We start from the raw sequence: 20,902 nt of genomic DNA, 5'->3' as shown, positions 1-20,902 counted from the left end.
AAAGCAATACATAGAAATAGTTTGGGGACCTTGGCTCAGCAGTACAATAGGTCTTTCATCTACAGCTGATGGCCTAAGCTGGATCTTTAATCTCTTCCACTTCAGTTCAGGAAGCATATATAAAAATGCAGTAATACCAAAGTCCCCCTGTTATTACCTGAAAGTCATGCTATTCATTGGTCAAAGGTAACTGCAGCCCTGCTGGAAGTGGTCACCCATTCTGATCATTGACCAGTGTTCCCTGAACTACAGAGCTTCCAATGAAGAGGATAAAGGAACATGCTGCTTCTGTTAGTCTACCTCCTTCTGTGACAGACAGGAATAACATATTGGTAAGAAGTCTGCCACACAGTCATATGAGTTTGGACTGTTGCAGTAAAAATATACTAAGAAATGAAATCAGTCATGAAATAACAGCCTTAATCTACTCGCAGCTTTACCTTGTTATATGCAACAGAATATGCTTAGAAGTATCATTTTCTAGTCAAACTAGTTCAAATCCTGAACTATACACTTTACAAGAAACTTGGGAGTCCCAAAAGCTCTTTTGGTGGCACACTGGACTCAGTTGCCCAAAGGACAGAGTACCACTATAACTTGACCTCTCTGCATTTGAGCTGCTGTGGTCTCATCTTTCCTCACCAGGCCTCCATTGTGTTCTGTCACCAGCTGATACCGGAACTAACATGTGTCCAAGAAACCAGCTCAAGAACCTGACCCAGTCTCAGGTTTAACAAGAGCTCAAGCAGTAAAGAACGTAGCCACTTGCTCCCTTGAAAGGTTAGTTTTCTTCACAGCCAAGCTGAAGCTTGCACCTTTTTGTTACAGGCAGAGAGCAAGTATGTGACCCAACAGGCAAAGGTCAGCCTTATGAAGAAAATGAAGTCTTTACTCACCTTCGTTACCAGAAGAATAAAACATACTAAGTGATAAGGCCAGGAGTGCTGTTGCAATTAGTGTTTATTTCAACTAGAGAGGAAAATGCTTGGTATACAAAACAAGTATGAACATGTGATTTAGATAAGGTGTTAAGACAGCTCTTTTATTTAATGTCACCATTCTGCAAGTCAGCAGGATTTAATCCCACTCATATACAGTAAATTCGGTGTTGTTCTTGTGTTTATAGATTATATACATCCAAGCAACAAAGCTAGTGAAAGAGTACAAAACGTTAGAACCAAACAGTTAACTCAATCCCAGCATATTGAACTAGATGACTAACAAGTAAAATACCACAGTACCCATTTGTCAGAACTGGCTGATTCCATCAATAAATTAAAATACATTCCTTCCCCTAATCAAAGTAATCAAGGCAGTTAAAGATCCAGGTAAGGGTGGGGAAAACCATATTCTTGCATCAGTAATTACAAATCCTACAGATTCCTTACTTTGCAGGAAGCTCAGTTACCTGGACCTACTACCCAGTAATCACAGGCATCAAAGTCTATTAACAAATACAGAAGGGAAAGCAGGAGCATAGCAATTCATGGTTAAGCTGACCTGCAGCTGTCTCCAAATTTGAGATTTTATGCCATGCTATAGAGATGTGCAGGGCTTAGCTTGTTTCCAGCCTTCAGAAAAAAAATACTGTTCAGTTTCATTCACTTAAAAGACTGAGGTAAAAGATGCTATGAGGACCACAGCCAAGTGGTCCTGAGTGAGTTCCCCTATTTCCAGTCCTCATACAGCAGAGCTGTCACAGGTAACCTACACAGAATGTCTAGCACATTTGCAAGCAGGTTTTCATCCTCAGAAGTTATATCAGGCATCAACATGATCAGAGGATGCAAGCATCAACATGATCAGAAGATGCAGACTGGTAATAAGAGACATCATGCTATGATTACTGTGCAACTCCACTCCCACTGCTTGAAAGATAGAGCAACCCACCAATGGCATCACTGTTGTCATCAACAATTTGACAGAGCTGTTCTACCACTGGATGATGTGGACTGCATGGTAAGCCAATTATATAACGTAAGTGCTGAAAAGAAGCTGCACTGACTCCAGAGGGTTCCCAATTCAGCACCAGTGTCTGCTTTAATGCAATCAGATGCTCTGTCTTCCACTGAATACTATCAGCAACAGTTTGCTGAGTCATAGAGCCCTGCAGGGACACCAGGAGCTGCAGGGCCTACAATTACAAACTGCATACAGCCTGCTGCAGAGCAGATCACTCCAGTCTCCAGAGAGCAATGCAGCATTATTAGCCCACATTAAAGTCACCTGACCAACCAATTCCCTTTAGGCTTATCTTGTTTCACCAAGGGCTTTAATTTGAAGTACCTTGTATCTCAGTATCCAGTATAAGGTGGGGGGAGAGGGGAGGAAAAAAATCAAACTTCTTAGGAAGAAAAAAAAATCTTCACAATTCTTCCACACAAATAAGTTCCCTTACTTCCAACCCTCATACAGCAGAGCTGTCACAGGTAACCTATACAGAATGTTCAGCACATTTGCAAGCACCTTGTCACCTCTCAGAAGTTCAGACATAGGCAGCATTACCTTTATTACTTTGGCTTCAAGATGTTCTACTATAACTTTCCAAAGAAAACTTATGTTAAAAGCAGAACACAAGAAAAATACTTCAGAATGTAAGTAGTCAAAGTAGTTACTATCCTTAACAATCTTGAACTGGCACAGGTTAAAGGTTACCAATTCCAGACCATACTTTTCACCAGTGTAGAGACTCCATTTATTTATCCAAGCATCTACTCACCTTATAAAACTTCAGTTCAGTACCTGCACTCTTTTCACAGAGGAAAAAGTTTGAAAAATGACAAGCCCAGAGCAATGCCATACCAGCTCTTGGACAGTGGTTATTTCAAGACCAGCTCTCAAGAGTAAACTACAAGTGATCATGAGTGCACCACAGCATACTAAGCATACAGATGCACAAAAAAACCCCACATTCTTATTTTTCTCTCTTGGATGAAAGTAATGTTGCTACTAGAGCATGCTAGACATCCATTCTGAAATTATAACGCTTTAATAAACAGAGAACAATTAAGAATGTTTCAGCTGCCAACACTGAACAGTGCACGATTAGAGCTGAGCTCTTCTCTAGTTATATTTAGTTGTAATCATTCTCAAGTTTAAAACCTTACATTTTTCTTGGAGTCTCATCAAGAGCAAAACACTAGAAGAAAACTATTCTGTTTTTACTAAAAATCCTTACTAAGTATTTTTCACTTCTAAGTGTAAGTTTTGTTATTAGGAAAACTATAGCACTCCTTAGAGTGACCTCTTAAGGACATGATGAAAGAACATTCATCATTGACCTTCAAGGTAATGAATCTTTACTGAGCTGGCACAGCAAAAAGGCAGCTGCTACACATAATTTAATAAGCAGAGACAGTGAAAAATAATGAAAAAGTAAACTGACCTTATATTTAGCATGCTGAAATTTTGACCCTTCCTGTTCTTCATGCTGCACTGAGTTGGCTCTCTCTCTCACACTTCTATACCCAGGACTGGGTATAATGTACTCTTTTCCTATGTCGATGTCTTTCATCTTTTGTAAATGCCAGGGTTTACACTTGTATTTTCACTTCGAATATCTAGGGGGGAAAAAAATGAATACCATTTCATTATATGCTACATCCAACATCAGTTATTTTAGTTAACTATTTTAAAAAAGCTTATTTTAAAAAAATAAAATAAGAAAGCAGTTATAAAGAAATTAATACAGCAGTACTGTAAAGTGCCATTCTGAGATCCCAGACAAGACTTCAGCTTCTCCTGAACTAGTTTAAACATGCCCTGAGGTAACAAGGGAATACAATAATTTTCAATGCACCAAAAAGTAGTGTCTTATTCCCCCTCACCCCTTAGAAAACTAAAATATGATTCTACAACACAAAGATAGAATTAATAACTAGGTAAGAGTTGGAACTTTGAGAAACTCTACTTGGGAGATCAAATCCCTGGAAACCTTTGCTAGTGTCCAAAATTCTGCATATATAAAACATACAGTTGAAAACATATGAACATATAGTTAAAAGTTTTGCAGAAAATGGATCTTTGGAGATACACAATATGATGAAATAGTTTTTCTACATATGTTCTGGATAGGAAAATACCCTCTATAAGCTTATTCATTTACCCCACAGACTTGAACTAGCCTCAGGTATGTACATGCACAGGAAGAAGCCACATCTTCAGTGCTGCAGGTCCTGCTCAACCCTGTAAGGTTGGAGGAGGGGAAGAGAATCCTCAAAAGAAAAATTACCCCACCTTGCAATATCATGTTTTATAGCTCTGCTTCATTGCATTGTCAGTTGCCTTAAACTAACACCATGGAAGAAGCCTGATTAAGTCATTAGTGAGAACCTGCATCAGCAGGTTTGGCTTGGTGCACTGGACTGCCACCTTTCCAGCACCCGCAGGAACAGCCTCCTTTCCCCATCCTCTCACACGCAGCTGCCCAGCCGCTCTCTGGAAGCCAGCCCCAACGCCCCCCTCCACACACACACACCCCCAAGGGAAAAAAGGCCCAGAACAAGCCCCCACACAGCTCGGCGCCACCTCCCCACCCCCAGGCCGGCGTGTGTCAGCGCCGGGCGAGGATGCTGCAGAGCAGCAGCAGCAGCTCCCGGGACTGCTGCACCCTGCTGGCTCTCCATCCCTCCTGCAACGGGGACGCGAGCCAGCCTCCCCCCGCCTCCCTCCCTCCCACACGGCCTCCGCCGCACCGACATAAACAAGGGAAGGTCCCCCCTCCCCCACGCAGGGACGGACCCCCACCCCGCCCCCTCCCCCACCCGCGCTCCTCACAGGAAGCGGGGGAGGGGGAGCTAAAGCCGCCTCCCCAGCCGCGCCATCGCCCCCTCACCCACACAAAGGGTCCCGTCTCCGCGCCCCCCTTCCCCTCCAGGCACCCGCCCGGTAACGGGCGTGGCGGCCCCGCTCACCTCCACCCGGCCACTGCCCCCCGCCGCACCTTTCCCACTCAGCGCCCGCGAAGCCACACGCATCCCTTATAGCCGGCCCAACGCCGCCGCGGCGCCTCGGCGGGGGGCGGGGGGGGGGGGGCGGAGCTTCGCGCAGCGCCTCACGGGAAATGTAGTCCTCCGCGGCTTCCACCGCCCACAGGGGGCGGCGCCAGAACGACATTTCCCAGAAGCCCCGTGCGGACCGCCCCCCCCGGGGCCCCGCCCGGCGCGCGCCCCGCCCCGCCCCTTTCCGTCTCCTCCTGCGGCGGGAGGGGGTCTGGAAGGTTCGCCGCGGCCGCGCCGCCGCGCAGCGCCGCGCAGCGCCGCGCAGCACGGTGTGCACTGCAGCGCACTGCAGCGCACTGCAGCGCGGTGTCATGCCGCGCAAGGTAGTGCAATGCGCCGCAATGCAGCGCGATACCGTGCAACGCAAAGCGGAGCCGTGCCGTGCCGTGCCGTGCCGTGCTGTGCCGGACGGCGGGGACGGGAGGAGGAGGGGGCCGGGGAGCGGGAGGCGGTGCCGAGCAGCGGGGGCAGAGCCGGGGGAGCCGCGGCCGCCCCCGGTGCGCAGCAGCGCGGCCCGTGCCGCGGCGGCGGGGGGACGCGGGCCGCCCTGCCGCGCTCGCCCCAGCGAAGGGACGGGGGGTGCAGGCTCTCGAGGGCATCGCCCGCACCGGGCAGCCAGGCCGGGCCCGCCCGCAGGAGCACAGCGGGGGCGGAGGGGAAGCCGTGGTCGTGTGTCCCCTCGGGGGGCTGCACGTCCCCGCTGTGGCCGGGGCAGAGGGGCGCCGGCAGCCCCCCGGTGCCGCAGGGCCGCCCCGAGTGGAGCGCCACGCAGCAGCACCCAGCCCCGGCTCGGGGAAGCTCAGCAAAGGAGGAGATGGGTGCAGCCACGCTTCCCCTCGCACGAGGCTGTGGGTATCCTTAAGAAGCCCAGAGCTGCAGCTTCTTCACTCCAGTGTTTAAATACCTTGTCCTCATTTGACATCTTATTTCCACCAGCGCAATTTGGCTGATGCCTCCTTTAAGTAGTTTATATAACAAGTGCCTGCTCACACCGCAGTCGGTCTCCTGTCAGCAGCGACTGTGAGGGCCGATTCAACACGAAAGCGGAAATAAATTCAGGTGAGGATGGGAAACGGAGAGTGAAACTGGAGCCAGAATATTGCAAGTCCAGAGGCCAGCGGTGCAAGTAAAGCACATCATTGCACCACCATGCAGGCGGTAATTCAAGGACGCCCTTAAGGCACCTGAGAATCCCTTCTGAGCTGCCTGACACGTGCGGTTACACGTCCTCCGGAGTTCCTGCCCCATTTCTGGCAAAGTTAAGAGTTGGCTTAGTGATGGCCTAATATTTTGGGACAGCAGAGCTGGAAAACACTAACCAGACAGAGAAGTAGAGCCCTTCCCATGGCAAGGAAGTCAAGAGCGCATGTGACTTTTGTGTTTTCCTGCAGTCTGTTCCCCAGAACTCCAATTTCAGGGTGGTTTGTCCGGGATTTTATTTGGGAGAAAAGCTGCAAGGTGCATTTTGTCCTTTTTGCATGCTAAGTTCCAGCAAAGGGTTGATTTTGAGATAGAAACCAGGAGGCAATTTAGAGTAAGTGCTGGAGCAGTCATTAAACAGACCTTTGCATCAGATACATTGGAGCGCAGAGGTAAATAAATGTGCAGTTACTGAGCAATGTAGTTAAACAGTGCAATCAGAAAAGGACAAAGTGTGAATGATGGAGAGATTTAAACAGGGTTAAAGCTTTAAAATGAATCACTTTTTATTGTATTTTAAGGTGTTGACCTGAAATTATTCTGAGCAAGGCACCGTGAGTGTATCTGTGGCCCCTGGGCTGCGGAAGCAACCAGAGCTGCTTTTCAGGAGGGCTTCTTTTTGAACAGGTGACATTTTAAAGCCCCAAAGCTCTGCATCACGTGCCTAGAGGGAGAGAAGAAATTAATTCCCATTGTGCCAAAGGATTGAAAAATGTGTTCAGAAAGATAATCAGAGTGTTGTCTTAGCTGGTGCCCTGCCTACACTTGTTCTGTCCTCAGTTTCACCAGCACTGGAGCAGATCCAAGAGTAGAAGGAGGGTATGAGCGCAAGCAGAAAACCGCGCTGGTAAATAATGATGTGTACACTCAGATTAGCTCTGGGCGAAGGGCTGGTGGAAGCATCAGCAGCGTTTTCACGCCTGTGCTCATGTGAGTGCACATACTCCCTTATTACGATGGTGGGACTGCTGAAGGAAAATGCTTATATCGGCACAACCCCCTTTTAACTGTGTCACGAGTCTCCTCCAGCGTTTGTCCTAGAGGGTATAAATGTACTGGTGCTACCAACAAGAGGAGTTACATCTTTAGCTCCAGTGGCAGCAGCCAATGCTTTTCGTGCTGCAAGTCCTAGATTCAGCCCTGCGGGATGTCGGCTGTTACATAAACAGGGCCTGTATAGGATTAAAACTTTCACTGATTCAAGATCTGGGATTTGCTGTAATCAGCCCTTAACCACGGCAAGGAAAACATAGCCAAACCGAAGAACCAGTGGCAGTTTCAACTCCAAGGCTTGCAAACACTGTGGGCTAGGAAGTGACACTAGAGGTGTGAAGCATCTGCTTCCCTCGGCCCCAAAAGAAACCTGACGAACAGCTTTGAAGCAAAGCTTGAAGCAGCCCCAGTTGGCCTGACTTGAGCCACTAGGTCTGATAATCGAGCATTGCTGTGTTTCCCAGGAAAACCTAGGCTCAGTCTGTGGGAGTGAGGGTCTTTATTTATCAAGTTTTTCTGCTACATCTTTCCCCATAAGGTCTAAGTACCTGCCTTACCTTCCAGGGAATATGAAGCATATGCTGCCCAGAGATTTACTTGTGGCTACTTAACTGAGCTGTATCTTGGACAGAAACAAATGTCCTTTCAGGAGTTCTTCCAAGCTTTAGGAGCATTGCAGTGATAGTTTGGGTTAGCAACATCCTAATTAAGACTAGAATCACTTCCACTCAAAACCGTGTTACACTCACAACTGCAAAACAGAGAGCTACTTGTGAGCCAGTGTGATCCAAACACCTAGCAAGCCCAGAAGACACTGACTCTGCCATTTCAACGGGGACAGGCATGGAGTTAGTGCAGTCACCGTTTTACTACTGGCCAAAAATTTTGATAAGATGCTAAGACAAAACAGCTTTTTTCTTTGCCTTCAGGGAAAAGATATCTCCCAAAGAAGAAGCAGGATGTGATCTGATTGACTTCCATCAACAGATGTGGAACACCAGGAGATGTCACAGGCTAACAGGAATGTAGAGTTGTCATGTCGGGCTTGCCAGCAGCTCAGCCTCCTCCATCCAACCCTCCATGCTTTTCCCCACCAGACTAGCTGGGGAATACAACATTGCAGCATTTCAGTCAGACTCGAGAAGGCATCTTCCTTTGACACAACTTAAGATATGCCTGTCATCAGCAGTTTGTCCCTCTTACCCCACCACAATTTCTTTCCTAGGCAGGTCACATGCAGAGGACATGTTCTTCCTTCCCTTCCCTGCTGGCATGTTTAGTCTGAACTGCTGGGGCTTGCGTTTTCTGCATGAGTTTCCTGGGTTCAACACTTCCTGATGAGTGTGCTGACAGCTGTTAGGCTTGCTGGTACTTTTTTACTCCCTTACAGATCACAGCTCTCAGCCACAAAGTGCAGAACTCATAAATTAATTGCATGGCCCAAGGAAAAGTCCCACGACCTCGAATTTAGCCTACAGCACTGCAAACTCCATCAAGTCCAGAAGTAGGGGGGTCTGGAGAGACCCCATTTGTGAATGGATACACACAACTTTCCATGCCAGGCTGAGAACTGTGGGTCTCCCTTCGTGCTGTCTTCCAAGTCCTCATCCATGAGACTATACAGACAGTATCACACATGTTTAGTGCCTACTTGGCTCCATTCAGAGCCACAGCACAGAGGTAATAATCTTTCCATGCAGACCCTGGTGCTCCCTCCATGCCCACAAAGTCTGTTGGAGTGCTCTTCTTGGAGAAACAGTTCTCCTGCTAGTACCCCATCCCCACACAGGAGCAGGCTCAAACATGGGCAGGGTGTCAGCGAGCTGCTCGCAGCTGCTGACGTCCTGAGAAGTCTGCGCCACTCAGCTGGCATGGAATAAAACAGCTGTGCCAGCCATCCTGCATCCTGGAGGGCAAAGCCCCTCTCCCCCATCCCAGGCTTAGTTGTGCAGAAAGGGGTTTGCAGGATCAAAGTGAAAGACTTGACACAAGTCAACCCTTTCCTGGATCCCAGCACTTTCTTTTACACTGCACTGATTTCCAGGGCATGCATACTGCATGGGATCCCTTGGAAAGCTCTAACCTAGATTACCCCCCACGGACACCTCTCTTTGCAGCACAGGCATTTTGCAAGCTCCTGCTCTTTTATTAGTGTATCCTCAGTATGACTGCAGCTCTGCAAGTGTACCCCAATTCAGACATTGGGGTACATGGGCTTCATGTTGTTTCAATGCTGAACAGTCTGTGTTGCAGATGGGAAACTGTGGGGAGTTGAGGCCAGCTCACACAAAGCCATGAGTAATGTTATTTCCCTACTCTTTCCCCAGGAAAATATGAAAGAGGAATATGATCATCTTGGACTTAGCAAAAAGATTAATCTTCCTCCTTCGCCCTGACCTGTTTTAGGCAGGAGTTCATTAATATCTTATTACCCCATGCATTTGGCTTGTATGCAAATGACTTGTAGTCACTTGATCTTTGTGCAAAATTATTAGCTATTTGGGTGTTCACATGCTGTGGCTGTGTTTCAAAGGATAAGCCTCCTAGACTGATCAGGCAGAGCTACCGCTCCAGACGGTGCCACTTACACCTTCCCTTTGGTTCACGTCGGAAGGTGAACCTGCCTAGACAAGCTAAAGGTGTTCTAGTTTTACTTCTACAAATATCCATGATTTTGCAAGAAATGCCTTTTAGTTTTCTCTTATATTTTTAGGGTTTGATCATTTAACTATATTTCTGTGGCATTTCTGCTTGTCAGATTTCTTGTTCAAGTGCAGAAGTAAAAGAGGTGCAGTACTGCACTGTGTCAGGCAGGTTAAATTTGGTTTGTAATTCATTATCTGGGTCATGAGGAAGGAGCATGGAAAGAGTTCTCCATCTTATTTCACATACTCCTTTCTGCGAGCTTTGGAAAAGCGAGATACAAATAACACTCAGCAGCAAATAAATTAAACCTGCTTTTTTCTTACATCTGAATGCGATGTGAAAAACCAGAACCTCTCAAAGCTGTTGCAACATTTAAAGTATAATCAAATGCAGGAAACCAGTTCAAGGCAGTTCGTCTTCAGACTGAGTGACTGTTCGAGCTTTCTCCTAAAAACCTGATGATTCTGAGGACAAGGTTAATTCAAGGACAGAACACTGCCCACAGAGCAGAAGCCATGGTGCAGACCTATGAGCAGTGGCAAGTTGTGTGGTTCCTAGAGCTCGTACTCCAGCCACGGTTAATGAGTAATTGATAGAAATCTGCGGCACGGGTCAGCGCTGGAGTCTGCATGCTCTCACAAGCACAGCAGGGAATAGCCAGACTCGAGGTCTGGCCACACCGTGCAACTGGTTATTGGTTGAAGTTAGGGGCGAGGTCTAGCAATACTACAACAAAAAACTGGAGATGTATCTGGATGAGCACTAAGGGGCTGGGATGGATCCCTGCTATACTGTATCGCCCTGACTTCGGGAGTCGCATCCTTTCAGCTATTACTCATAATCTGGAGATGTGGAGTGACAGCTTTGGTTAGGGGCCAGTCTGCAGTGCTAAAAATGGGGGAGAAACTTCTCTAGTCACCTCTCTGAAAGTGATCCAGGATTGTCCACTAGCTAGGTTGTAAGAAGGGGACAACGGTCATGTTGGAGCATGTGTTCAGCTCAGACTGTTTATTCTGGATCTGGTCAGGGCTGGCCAAGCAGCCACGGCCAGAGCTGCGCTGGATGCAGGCGGTGGCTGGGAGAACTGGTTTATACCTTACAAAACCTAAAGGCAATGGCCAGGATATGGCATGGCACAACCTTCACATCAGCTCCCAGGGACACAGTCACAGCTTGCTGCCAGGGCAGGACACGGTCTGTGCACACTGCAGAAACAGGGCTGCCAGGCTGGAGGCAGGTTGGAGGTACCACTGCTTCCAGCTGCGTGGAAAGAATAGAACCAGATACAGTGAAAAGGTCCCCCAAATGGTTGGCTTTCTTACAGCCACCAGACTGTGTGGCTGTGCAGGGCCTGTTTGATGGGCACTATCAGGGCACTATGCATGGGTATAGCTGTATCAGCCCCCAGGTCACAGGGCAAAATGATCCCTTCTGTGTCTCCCCCTGTGCAAAGGAGGCATTTGCCCTGCTGACACCCAGAAATGCTGCACATCCTCCAAGCACGTTGGTTTCTGGTGCACCAGTCACATGTCAGGCATGTACAAGCATTTCTGTTTAATCTTCCGGCAGATGATGAATCTGCCAGTTACCTTGTCTTCCCTCACATTCCCTTAAACCATTCCCATTTCCTATATCTCTTGTGAAGTGACTGTTCACTTCATCCATTCAAGTATTTATTCAACATTTCAGTGATGCTACACAGCCCCAACACCCAATATCTTCCTTCTGCTGCTCAGTGGTGTCCCAGGATATGGCTCATGGGTGCCACTAGCTCTTTCACAACCTGCTTGCTCCCTCTCCCTGGGATATGGAGATGCAGGGAGAGATGCTTGTCCAGGATAGCTCACCAGGTCTTTATACACTTCACATCTGGGTCAGACACACTACTGGGAATATATGATGTTTCCCTGGTGCTGGGTTTATAAGAAAGTCAACACTACAGAGACTCTGACAGACACTGGATTTAAGGTTTCCATTTCCCTAAATGTCCCCAAGTCCTTGGACTTTTCCATAGTGCATCCTCTGCCCTCCAGCGTAACACATGCTGCCAAGGAATCATTGGCCCGTGTTTGTCCCCATGCCACCAGGAGACCCTCTGCTGACACACTAGCATCAGCAGCCAGGTGCTGCGAAGCTACACAGGAAAAATGAGCTGGGTTGAGCACAGCAGGCAGCCTGCAGGGAGAAGAGTTTTCTGTCCCGAAGGAAACAGTACAAGCAGCACAAAAGAAAAGAGCTTAAAAAGGGAGAAAAATAATTAAAAAGGCTGGAAGCCCCCAGTGGTGCCTTGACTCCCATGTGGCAGAGAAGAGGCCAGCTGGGATGCCAGTTTTGGAGCTCCCTGATGTGATCAGCCAATTTTAGAAGCAAAACAAGCCGCAGGGAGGACAGCCAAGGTCAGAGAGCATTGGGCCTGTGGGACTGTCACTGTCGAGCATGAGATGGGAAGAAGGGAAGCTGTGTATTAGGCAGGCTCTGTCCTTGCTGCTGCGTTTGGTGCCAGGGCTGCTCCAGGGGGGGCAGGTCCCTGGGGGCCAGGTCCCTGCCTGCTCAGAGCTGCAAACCATCCTTTGCATCCCTAATGGGAGGGAGGACAGGTAAATCTGAAGGGAGATTTCCATGGGCAGGATGGGCAATGCCCGTGGAGGGGAGGGCAGGTGGGGGAAGCCCCCACGTCTCCCCAGAGCAGCTCTAGCCCTGGGAGCCCGCAGAGACCCACCATGCCCAGTTGGGGCCCATGGGTTTCGCCCATTTGCCAGTGTGAGGAAGCCGCGCCAGCCCTCACCCCTCCAACCCTCCCACAGCAACAGGGCAAGGGGCCTATTTGGAGACCCCCACTCAGGGGTGCCGGGGAAGGCAAGTGGCTTTGGGTGCAGGTTGCCCAACCTGCCCAGGAGGCTAGGGTTGGAAAGTGAAGGCAGCAGTGAGGAATAAGCAGAGCCTTGGGGGATTTATTTTGCTCTGCTGCCAGGGGAGATGGAGGAGGACAGGTTCCAGCCCAGGTGGCCACAACACTTCCTTGTGCCCCTCTCACTGCACCAGCCAGTGGTACAGTGGGGGCCACTGCTGTGGGATAGCAGGGGGGTTGGTACAGAGCCTAGGCAATGACCTGGGTTTGCCAAGGCAAACTTTGCAGTGAAGACAGAAATACTGATTGGTCTGAAACCTTGAGGCTGTTTGTTAAGACTTCAGAAATATCTGGACAGGAAAACATACGTCTGGAGCAGGTTTGCCTTGCCAAGCAGAGCCACATCACATGCCTGTCCCATGCTCTGTGGATGGGGGGGAGTCCCCTGGGCATTTCTGAGCCACTAATAGGAAAAGCCCCATGTGTATTTGCAGCTTAGTCGGGTCAACTGGAAATGAAACGTGCTGGCTGCTGTGTGCTGCTTTTCATCACGAGGCAGGAAGACGGGGACCTTTGCAGCCATGGCTGCGGAGATTAGGCCCTTGCTTAAAGACTGGGAAACAGTCCTATGGTCTGCAGCCTTGGTAACCCAGATCACAGCCCCCACGATGTTTAGAATAACAAACCCAGCTTAACACTGATAACCAAAGAATGGCACAAGCTCCAGCTCCCCCATGGCCTCTCCCACGGACGGGGGGGGGGGGGCACAACGCATGGGAGCTGGGGGATGCAGCGACTCAGAGCAGCAGGATCGCCTCCTCCCGTGGGTGCTTACAGAGTGTGGTGGGAGCCGGGTGATGTGCTCCTTGCCTGAGCAAGGCGAATGTAGCATCAATCACTGTCTGCTCCTGCTCTGAAAATTAGGCAGCTCTTCCTGCGGCTGAGAGAAATGAGCTCCAGCATTGCACAGCCTTCGTGAATCCTAACACTGCCTCTTCTTCCTTTAAAAAAGCCAGAGTCTTCTCTGTACAGCACACTTACAGTGGTTACAGTCCAACGTGAATGAAGTTAAACTTCAAATGTTGTTCTATTGCTTTTGTATTCTCCCAGTATGTTTGTAGTGCTTTGCACAGAGGGAGAGGTGGTTCAAAACACTCACTTCTGCAGGCGTGTAGCAGATCACATGGTGATGTGATGGTCCTGTGATCACAGGCAGAGATGCAATTCAGACCAAGTTTCTAGCTGAACACCTGCGTCACCTGTAGGTAAGAGTATGTCTGAATCTCTGGATCATGCCTCTGTACCGAGATATTGCCTCAGCATTGACTCAGTGCCAGCATGGTGTCTTTGGGCTTAACTCTGCCCTGTTTTGCACTTCACATCGTTGCGGACACCCACATGCTCACCCCAAGAGGCTGCTGGTGTGTCTGCATCGCACCAGCATCAGAGCTGTCACCTTATCTCTAAGGGCCAAGGAACAAAGCTGATTACTACGACCCGCTAAGAGTGTGTGTTCCCATATATAGTGTCAGCACTGCAGCCATCCCAGAGTCTCTGTTTGGGTATAACAACCCTGCAATGGGTGTTATTACAGCCCCAGGGACACGCCAGCCTGGCTCCTTCGGCGTGCGGAGCCTGGCTGAGCCGGAGGCTGCCTGAGTGCAGAGGAGGGGGGCAGAGTCCTGCCCAGAGGAACTAATCATCTCAGTTCAAATGAGATAAAAAGATCAGCTCATCAAGCAAGATAGAAGGTGCCAAGAATCAAACCATGTGATTAGTGGTGTGACCAGTGCTTTGCAGCATGATTGACCAGAAAAGGATGAGAAGAAGTAGAGATAATAGTTATACTTAGGCTGTCAAGGCCAGCGCTTGAAGGAGAGCGCTGCAATCCTGGAAGCTGCTCCTGGAGACAGGGTATCTCAAGAGCCTAATATTCTCGCTGATTTGACTGCAAGGTGGTGGGAGCACTGTGACAAATTCCTCAGTATGTCTCAGGTTTAGACTTGTACCGTGACTTTGCACATTGTGCCACAGAGTAATTAATTGTATTGACTTGGAAGAAACAGAAAAGGAACTTCTAATCCAATAGACTTAATTTATTTCTTGTTTCCAATATATTACCTCTTCCTTGGTACCACAATGACTTGAACAAGCACTTCTACTCTACTAGGAAAAATGTCATTAATCAGCTACTTCCTTATACATTTCTGCAACCACAGGAATGTGATGGTTTGAAATATAACCTTTGCAAATTAGAAAACGTATTGCAGTGAATCCATGGGAAATATAGGTTCAATAACCAGATCTGTAGTATACAACATCTGTAGAGATAAGATGATTTCTCCCTCACTTTGATGTGATGGAAAGGGGTTGCTGAGCTCTCTCGGAAAAGGTTCCTCTCCTCAGTCAGTCTTTATTATTTAGATCTTAAGGAAGGTCCAACACAAAGCTTTTCTGAAGCAAAGTTCTGTGTGTGTGGGCAACTGAGCAGGTCCTCGAAATGGCACAGCTGCCAAAATATCACTCTGTTCCCAGCCTTCCCTGGAAACGTGAAGTCCTCTGGACTGAGAGCTCTGATCAGCGTGCCTTGTTGGCAAAGTGCTGAGCTGGCAGGGAAGGAGAAGGGTTAAAGGAAACGGGTGTCCGGTCGCCCTCTCCTCTGGATGGGGGGCCCTTGCAGGAAGGCAGTGATCAGAGCACAGATAGCTGCGGCTTGATCAAAGCCCCAGCTCGGCTCTGGCGGATCAGCAGTGGGAAGCAGAGTTGCCTCCTTCCTGAAATGATACATCTGGTGAAGGCAGCGGCAGGAGGCAGAGCGAGGGACGACTCTTCCCTGTAGCTGCTCCACCAGGCAGGGCTGGGACTGCTCTTGGAGGGGCTCTTGTAGGGGCCCCTTTCCTCCCCTGGAGAAGGTGAGGGATGGGGAATAACCCTACTCTCACACAGGGAGGAGGGAACATCCCCACCTCGGAGCGAAGCAGCAGGGACAGAGCAATCATTGCTGCCAGCGGTTGCTGCACAGTGACTGCTCTGAGTTGGTGGCATCGGGTCCCTGGCTGGGTGGGACCAGAGGGGTAGGCAGGGAGAGAACTTTCCAAATGAGTCCCTGGCTCATTTGCTCCCTAGCTCCCTTCGAGCTGGGAGTGCCCTCCTCGCCTCAGCAGCCCTGACATGGCACTGTGGGTTCCCTTCCCATGATGCTGGTGACCCCAAAGCTTGTCCCTGTAGTCCTCTGCAGCGTGGTATTTCCCTGCCCTTCCCCACAGTTGCATGGTTGTAGGTGCCAGATCCCACGGCTTGCTTGGTGCTTAGTGCATCTCCGGAGCTGTCATTCCCCCTGGCACAGCCCACACATCCCTTCCTACCAGCCACTGTTTATTACTGAAGCACAAGCTTCCCTGGGTTTTTGTTATATATCTACACGGGAAAAGCTGTTCCCAGCTGTTCCTGCTGTGGCAATCCGCAAGGATCAAGGCTAGAAAAGGGTTAGCTGAGAAAACAGGAGGTGGCTCTGATGTCTCCACTGGACTGTGACAAGGGATCTCTCATCCCTAGGGCTCAGGGAGGGCCACAGGCGCCCAGGGCACATGATCTTCTTCTAACGCAAACAAGCCTGCTCACGAGCTGCTGCCTCATTTCCCACAGCTTAGTGCAGAGCCAAACAGGAGCACAAAGCTGGGGGGTAAATCCCAGACTAACATAGGCTTTGAAGGCCAAGGACTCCAGAGACAGAGGTGCTACCAGTGCAGCAGTGGTGTAAAAAATTATGTGGGAGGGCTGAATAAGAAACAGGGAAAGGGGGAGAGGGAGAAGCATTTGTTTGCAGACTCACTCTCCTTGCTCAGGCAGAGAAGTCCTCTCCTGAGTGGTTATGCTAAAGTGGTCCCCAGTATGACTGGGAATACTGGTTCCCGTGACTGCTCCAGCACTGCCCCCTGACAGCAAATGCATCTCCCGGCACAGAGGAGAGCAGCTTCTGGGGTCACGCTGGGCGGCTGGCTCCAGGGGTGCCAGCCCTGAGGCTGGAGCACATGGCAAGGCCAGATGGCAACTGACTCACTCCTCCCAGGACGGGGTGTCCTCACTGACGCCAAGAAGGAGCCTGCGCAAGCCATGCTTAAAGCCTCGTGCGTCTCTGAGAGCGGCCAAAGAGATGAATCAGCAAAGGCCACAGGCAGAGCCTGAGCAGCGATCCCGGAGCGCCAGCACACCCGGCCTTCGTAGACCAGCTTGGTTACCTGTTTCAGAGCAGGTCTGCCAGCGTGAGCGAGCATTGCTGCTCGGGGCTGGTGATTCTCTGCAGAAAAGTGGCTGCTGAAGGATGACGGAGGCAGCACTCTGGAAGATGGCACAGAGCATCCGATCATGTAGACTTTATCCGAGAGCCACACGAGGAGTCTGGGAGTAGCTGTTCCCTGCTAAGGCTAATCTGACTAGGAGGAGAGAATGAAACCTTTGCAAGGGGGAGAAACTGGAGCAACGTTTGTAAAAGGCTGGAAACTCAGCTAAAATGGCCAGGACAATAAAACCTACAGCCCAGGCTGTGCCTGGGAGAGAAGAGCCTTGGACCCTGGGAAGTCTCAGAGAAGTAAATTAGGCAGAAGTTTACCTGTCCCTGCCTTTCCTCACTCTTCAGGTTCCTGAGCTCCAGGCAGGGAGAGCCCATGGGAGCTGGGCTGCCCCAAGGACACCCCTTATCCTGTCTTCATCAGACACGGGGGCAATGTGAAACTCCAGGCAGCCAAGATGCAAGAAGCTGGGGCAGCCCAGAGCTCAGGCAGCAGCAGCTAACACATGCCGCATGTTAGCAAGTGAATGATGCTGAGGCCGGCATCACACTGGCAGAAAAGGCCACCAGGCAGTTCAGCAAGCAGCACCCAGCCCAGGGTAGGTGCCTGGGGGCAGATCTGGTGGCCTGTTTTGTCTTTGGCTCCGCTTTGCAAGGCTGCCTGCGAAGGAGCAGCGGGTGCCAAGAGCGGAGGAAGCCCCACAGCTCATCTGGCAGAAAGCCTCTGCGGAGAAGTGCAGGAGAGGCCCAAATGAGCAAAGAACAGAGAACTAGCCTGTGAGTCAGTGTCCCTGCTGGCAGCTTGGCCAGGGCCCAGGGAGTGGGAGGGAGGGAGCGAGGCGGGAGGGTCGGGATGCAGAGCAGCATCAGTCTGGTTTTGTATTTGGTCTCTGGTTTACTTGCAATCTGCAGTGTTATTTTTACCTGCAGGATTTGGTTCTGTGCTCAGGTAAATCTTGTGTCCAATACAGAGCTGTTCAGGTGTGCAGGAGCGCTGGACAACACAACCACATGCTGGCTGGTGCCTATCCCTTCTCTGCAGGGCAGGAGCTCCTCCAAGGGCGTTTGGGGCAGACAGACACCTCTCTACACCTGGCAAGCAAGCATCAACCATCACAAGTGAGCTCAGAACAGCCCCTGGAGCCTGGACACCCACATTAAGGTGCAGGGTTTGCCCCCACATCACCTCTTCTGCTGCATGGGAAGAGCCTTGCCTCAACCAGGCTCCCCAGCAGGTGGGCATGGGCCAGGTAGAGTAGAAGGGAGACACTCATTGCATCCCTGACCTGGAGTTGAGACGACACACAGCCCACAGCTCTGCTGAGGCACCTGAGGATGCTCCAAGGCATCAGGAGCTGTCAACCACTGAAGCAGGACACGACACAAAGTGAGGGGAAATCACCTGGTGCTAGATGCATGGTTCCTCCACACAAACCTCCTGTGATGCTCTGCCTTCAAGGCTTCCTGCCCTGGGGACCTCCTGACACAGGTCCCACTAAGTCCTGACAAATATGGAATCCTATATATGCCCCAGCTATGCCCTAAATACGCCCCAAAAAGCAGAACACCCCCACAGCACTCACCCTGCCCAGAGCTGGTGAATGCTGCTCCACAATGCAGAGGTGTGCAAGGATGAGGATGCAGGAAAAGGCCCTCGTCAGTTTGATCCTCCTACCTTCTCCTCATTTGAGATACCAAGCTGGATGGACCTTCAGTCTAATCCAGCACATCCTCATTTCAATCTTCATGAGCTAATTTCAGTTTTAAAAACTCCCCTGGAATTGGCTTTCAGAATACATTTGGCCTGGGTGCTACTGGCCTTCAAGTCCCTGATGAAACCAAAGGGAAATGTTTCTGCAAAGCTTGAAGAATATTTATCAAGCTGATTTTGAGTTCAGTTCATTAGCAATTACCTTTATTTGTCTTCTCCTGCTCCTGCCAATTTACCAGGGCAACGTCTTGGAAACTCGCCTCATTTGGAGAGAACAGGATGTAATTAGCCAGATAATCTGCTGATTCTCTTGTAGAGCTCTGTGTGCCCAGTCTTGACACAGGCAGTGGCTGCGCAGGCTGGATCAGACCTGCTTTCTGGTGCTGTTTATGCATTTAGTGCTACATGGGCAGGAAGGAGGATGCTGTCCTGCCCTGAGGCAATGACAAATCTGCCTCTCGGATAATTCCTCAGATTGAAATCCCTGGGCCAAAATCACCTGGGAGCTCTTGTTCTGGGCTTAGCTCCTTTGCTGAGACAAAAGGATTCCCAAGGGTATGCGGATACCTATTTTTGAACAGGATAGGAATGATTTATTTCTCCAGGGCAGCTAATCTCTATTTTCGCATGTCTGTTCTGCCTGTTTTATTCCAACCCACTAGCTAAGGTCAAGCAATTCACCCACAATGTGCAGCACAGCAAGAGCTCAATCACAAGTTACTGGGGGCAGATGGCACCACAAGAGATCCATAACACTTTAACCAGTAAGGGAAATTCAGGGAATACCCAATGCTGCAGAGTCCTTCAGGAGACAGTGCAGTGTTGTCTTCTAGTAAGTCAATCATGAATCTGCAATTCAGCTGGCGGAAAGGATGCTGCATTAACATACTGTATTCAGCAAATACACTCTTACCAACTCTGAGCCCAGCAAAGATCCTTCAGCACTGCCACAGGGGCTATGTGGGCGCCCTGCAGCACTAGGACAACACTGCAGGTCTGATGATTGAATTGGGCCTCTATTTCCTCCATCATCAGGATGGAGAGCTCATGTTGGGTATCTTGGGTTTGTAAATGCTTGCTATGTTCCACCCTGTGGAAGAGCCATGTCTCAGTGGAGGGGACGCAAATGCCCTATATTTCTTCCTCAGATGACAGCTGTGCTGTGGATCAGTTCTCTGGTGCCCTGGCTGCTCAGGAAGGGGTAGGTGCAGAGGACTCAGCTAGCAGTTGACAGCAGCAAGGGCCAGAGTAGAGAGTTACAGAGAGGGCAATTTAGAGACTGAAGGCCTTCCAGAGCAAACCTGGAGGTGCCCACTTCCCCCCAGGCTCAGGGGATCTCAGCAGTCCCCAAGCTCCAAGCCCTCTAGGCATTTCCTCAGGAAATCTCTCAGCCCATTTTCCAGGTTTTGATGCAGAGGTTGTAACGCAGTTTTATCCCGCCGAAAAATGAGCAGGCAGCTGAGCTATGTGAGCAATGCCTGCGCAAGAGAGACCATAGGGCCATAACCAGCAGGCGGAGGTGTGAGAGGCAGATTCAGCCAAGGGGGCACTTTCTGTGCCCAGCACTGTAAGTGACCAATTGCCTCCTGAGGGCCAGGCCAATACAGAAGCACTCAAGAGGGGCAACTAGACCTGCACAAGGACAGGGTCCTGCCTTGGGCAAGAGGGAGTGGAGGGGGGAACCAGACTGATGAAACAGAGAGCACTTGAGCTGATGAGGTTGCAGAGGGCAGCAGCTGGACGACCTCCTCTGCAACACCCAAGTGGGGACTGCTTCACCAAGCTGAGTGGGAGCTAAGTGCCACCCTCCACCCAGCTCCGGAAACCACCTCTGCTTTTCTCCCCTCCTCTTCTGAAAGTGTCTCCAGATAGACTCTGGGAGGTTGCTCCAGGACTGTGGGTTTGGGGTCTGTTCGCGACAGCTAGTAGCAGTGCTGAAGTGCTCGTTCACAGCAAGACTGGCATTTCCATTAACAGCTACTGGACATCTGAAAATGCAGCACAAACACATTACAGCTGGGAAAACTATCAAGAGGATAAAACTATTTCCAAATCCAGAATACCTCATGCTTGCATCAAAGAAGTACACGCACTGAGGCCATCCTGAAAATGCCTGTGTACGGGAAATTCAGGCTTTCCCACTCTCCTCCTGCTTGATTCAGGTCATGCCCTATTGCTCCATTCTTTACCGCATTCTCCCTACTCCAGGTAATGCA

General features: G+C 50.0%; 1 protein-coding gene across 9 annotated transcripts in view; it reads right to left on the bottom strand.

Moving 5' to 3' along the window:
• Positions 1–5,024, bottom strand: part of ABCC5 (ATP binding cassette subfamily C member 5) — a 79,258-nt gene extending 74,234 nt beyond the window's left edge. For 7 of the 9 annotated variants that reach the window (XM_062582759.1, XM_062582749.1, XM_062582754.1 and 4 more), the window contains exons 1-2: positions 4,943–5,024; positions 3,386–3,560 (exon numbers count right to left, since the gene is read on the bottom strand). In XM_062582759.1, the coding sequence (XP_062438743.1) occupies positions 3,386–3,514 (129 nt within the window). In that variant the 5' untranslated portion in view covers positions 3,515–3,560; positions 4,943–5,024. Of the gene's footprint in view, positions 1–3,385; positions 3,561–4,105; positions 4,169–4,913 lie in introns of those variants that run through there. The other 2 variants (XM_062582750.1, XM_062582751.1) reach the window with 2 other exon arrangements.
• Positions 5,025–20,902: the final 15,878 nt, after the last annotated feature.

The sequence above is a fragment of the Rhea pennata genome, chromosome 9, assembly GCF_028389875.1.
Source record: "Rhea pennata isolate bPtePen1 chromosome 9, bPtePen1.pri, whole genome shotgun sequence".
Taxonomy (NCBI): Eukaryota; Metazoa; Chordata; class Aves; order Rheiformes; family Rheidae; genus Rhea; species Rhea pennata.
This window is presented reverse-complemented; position numbering and strand designations above follow the sequence as displayed.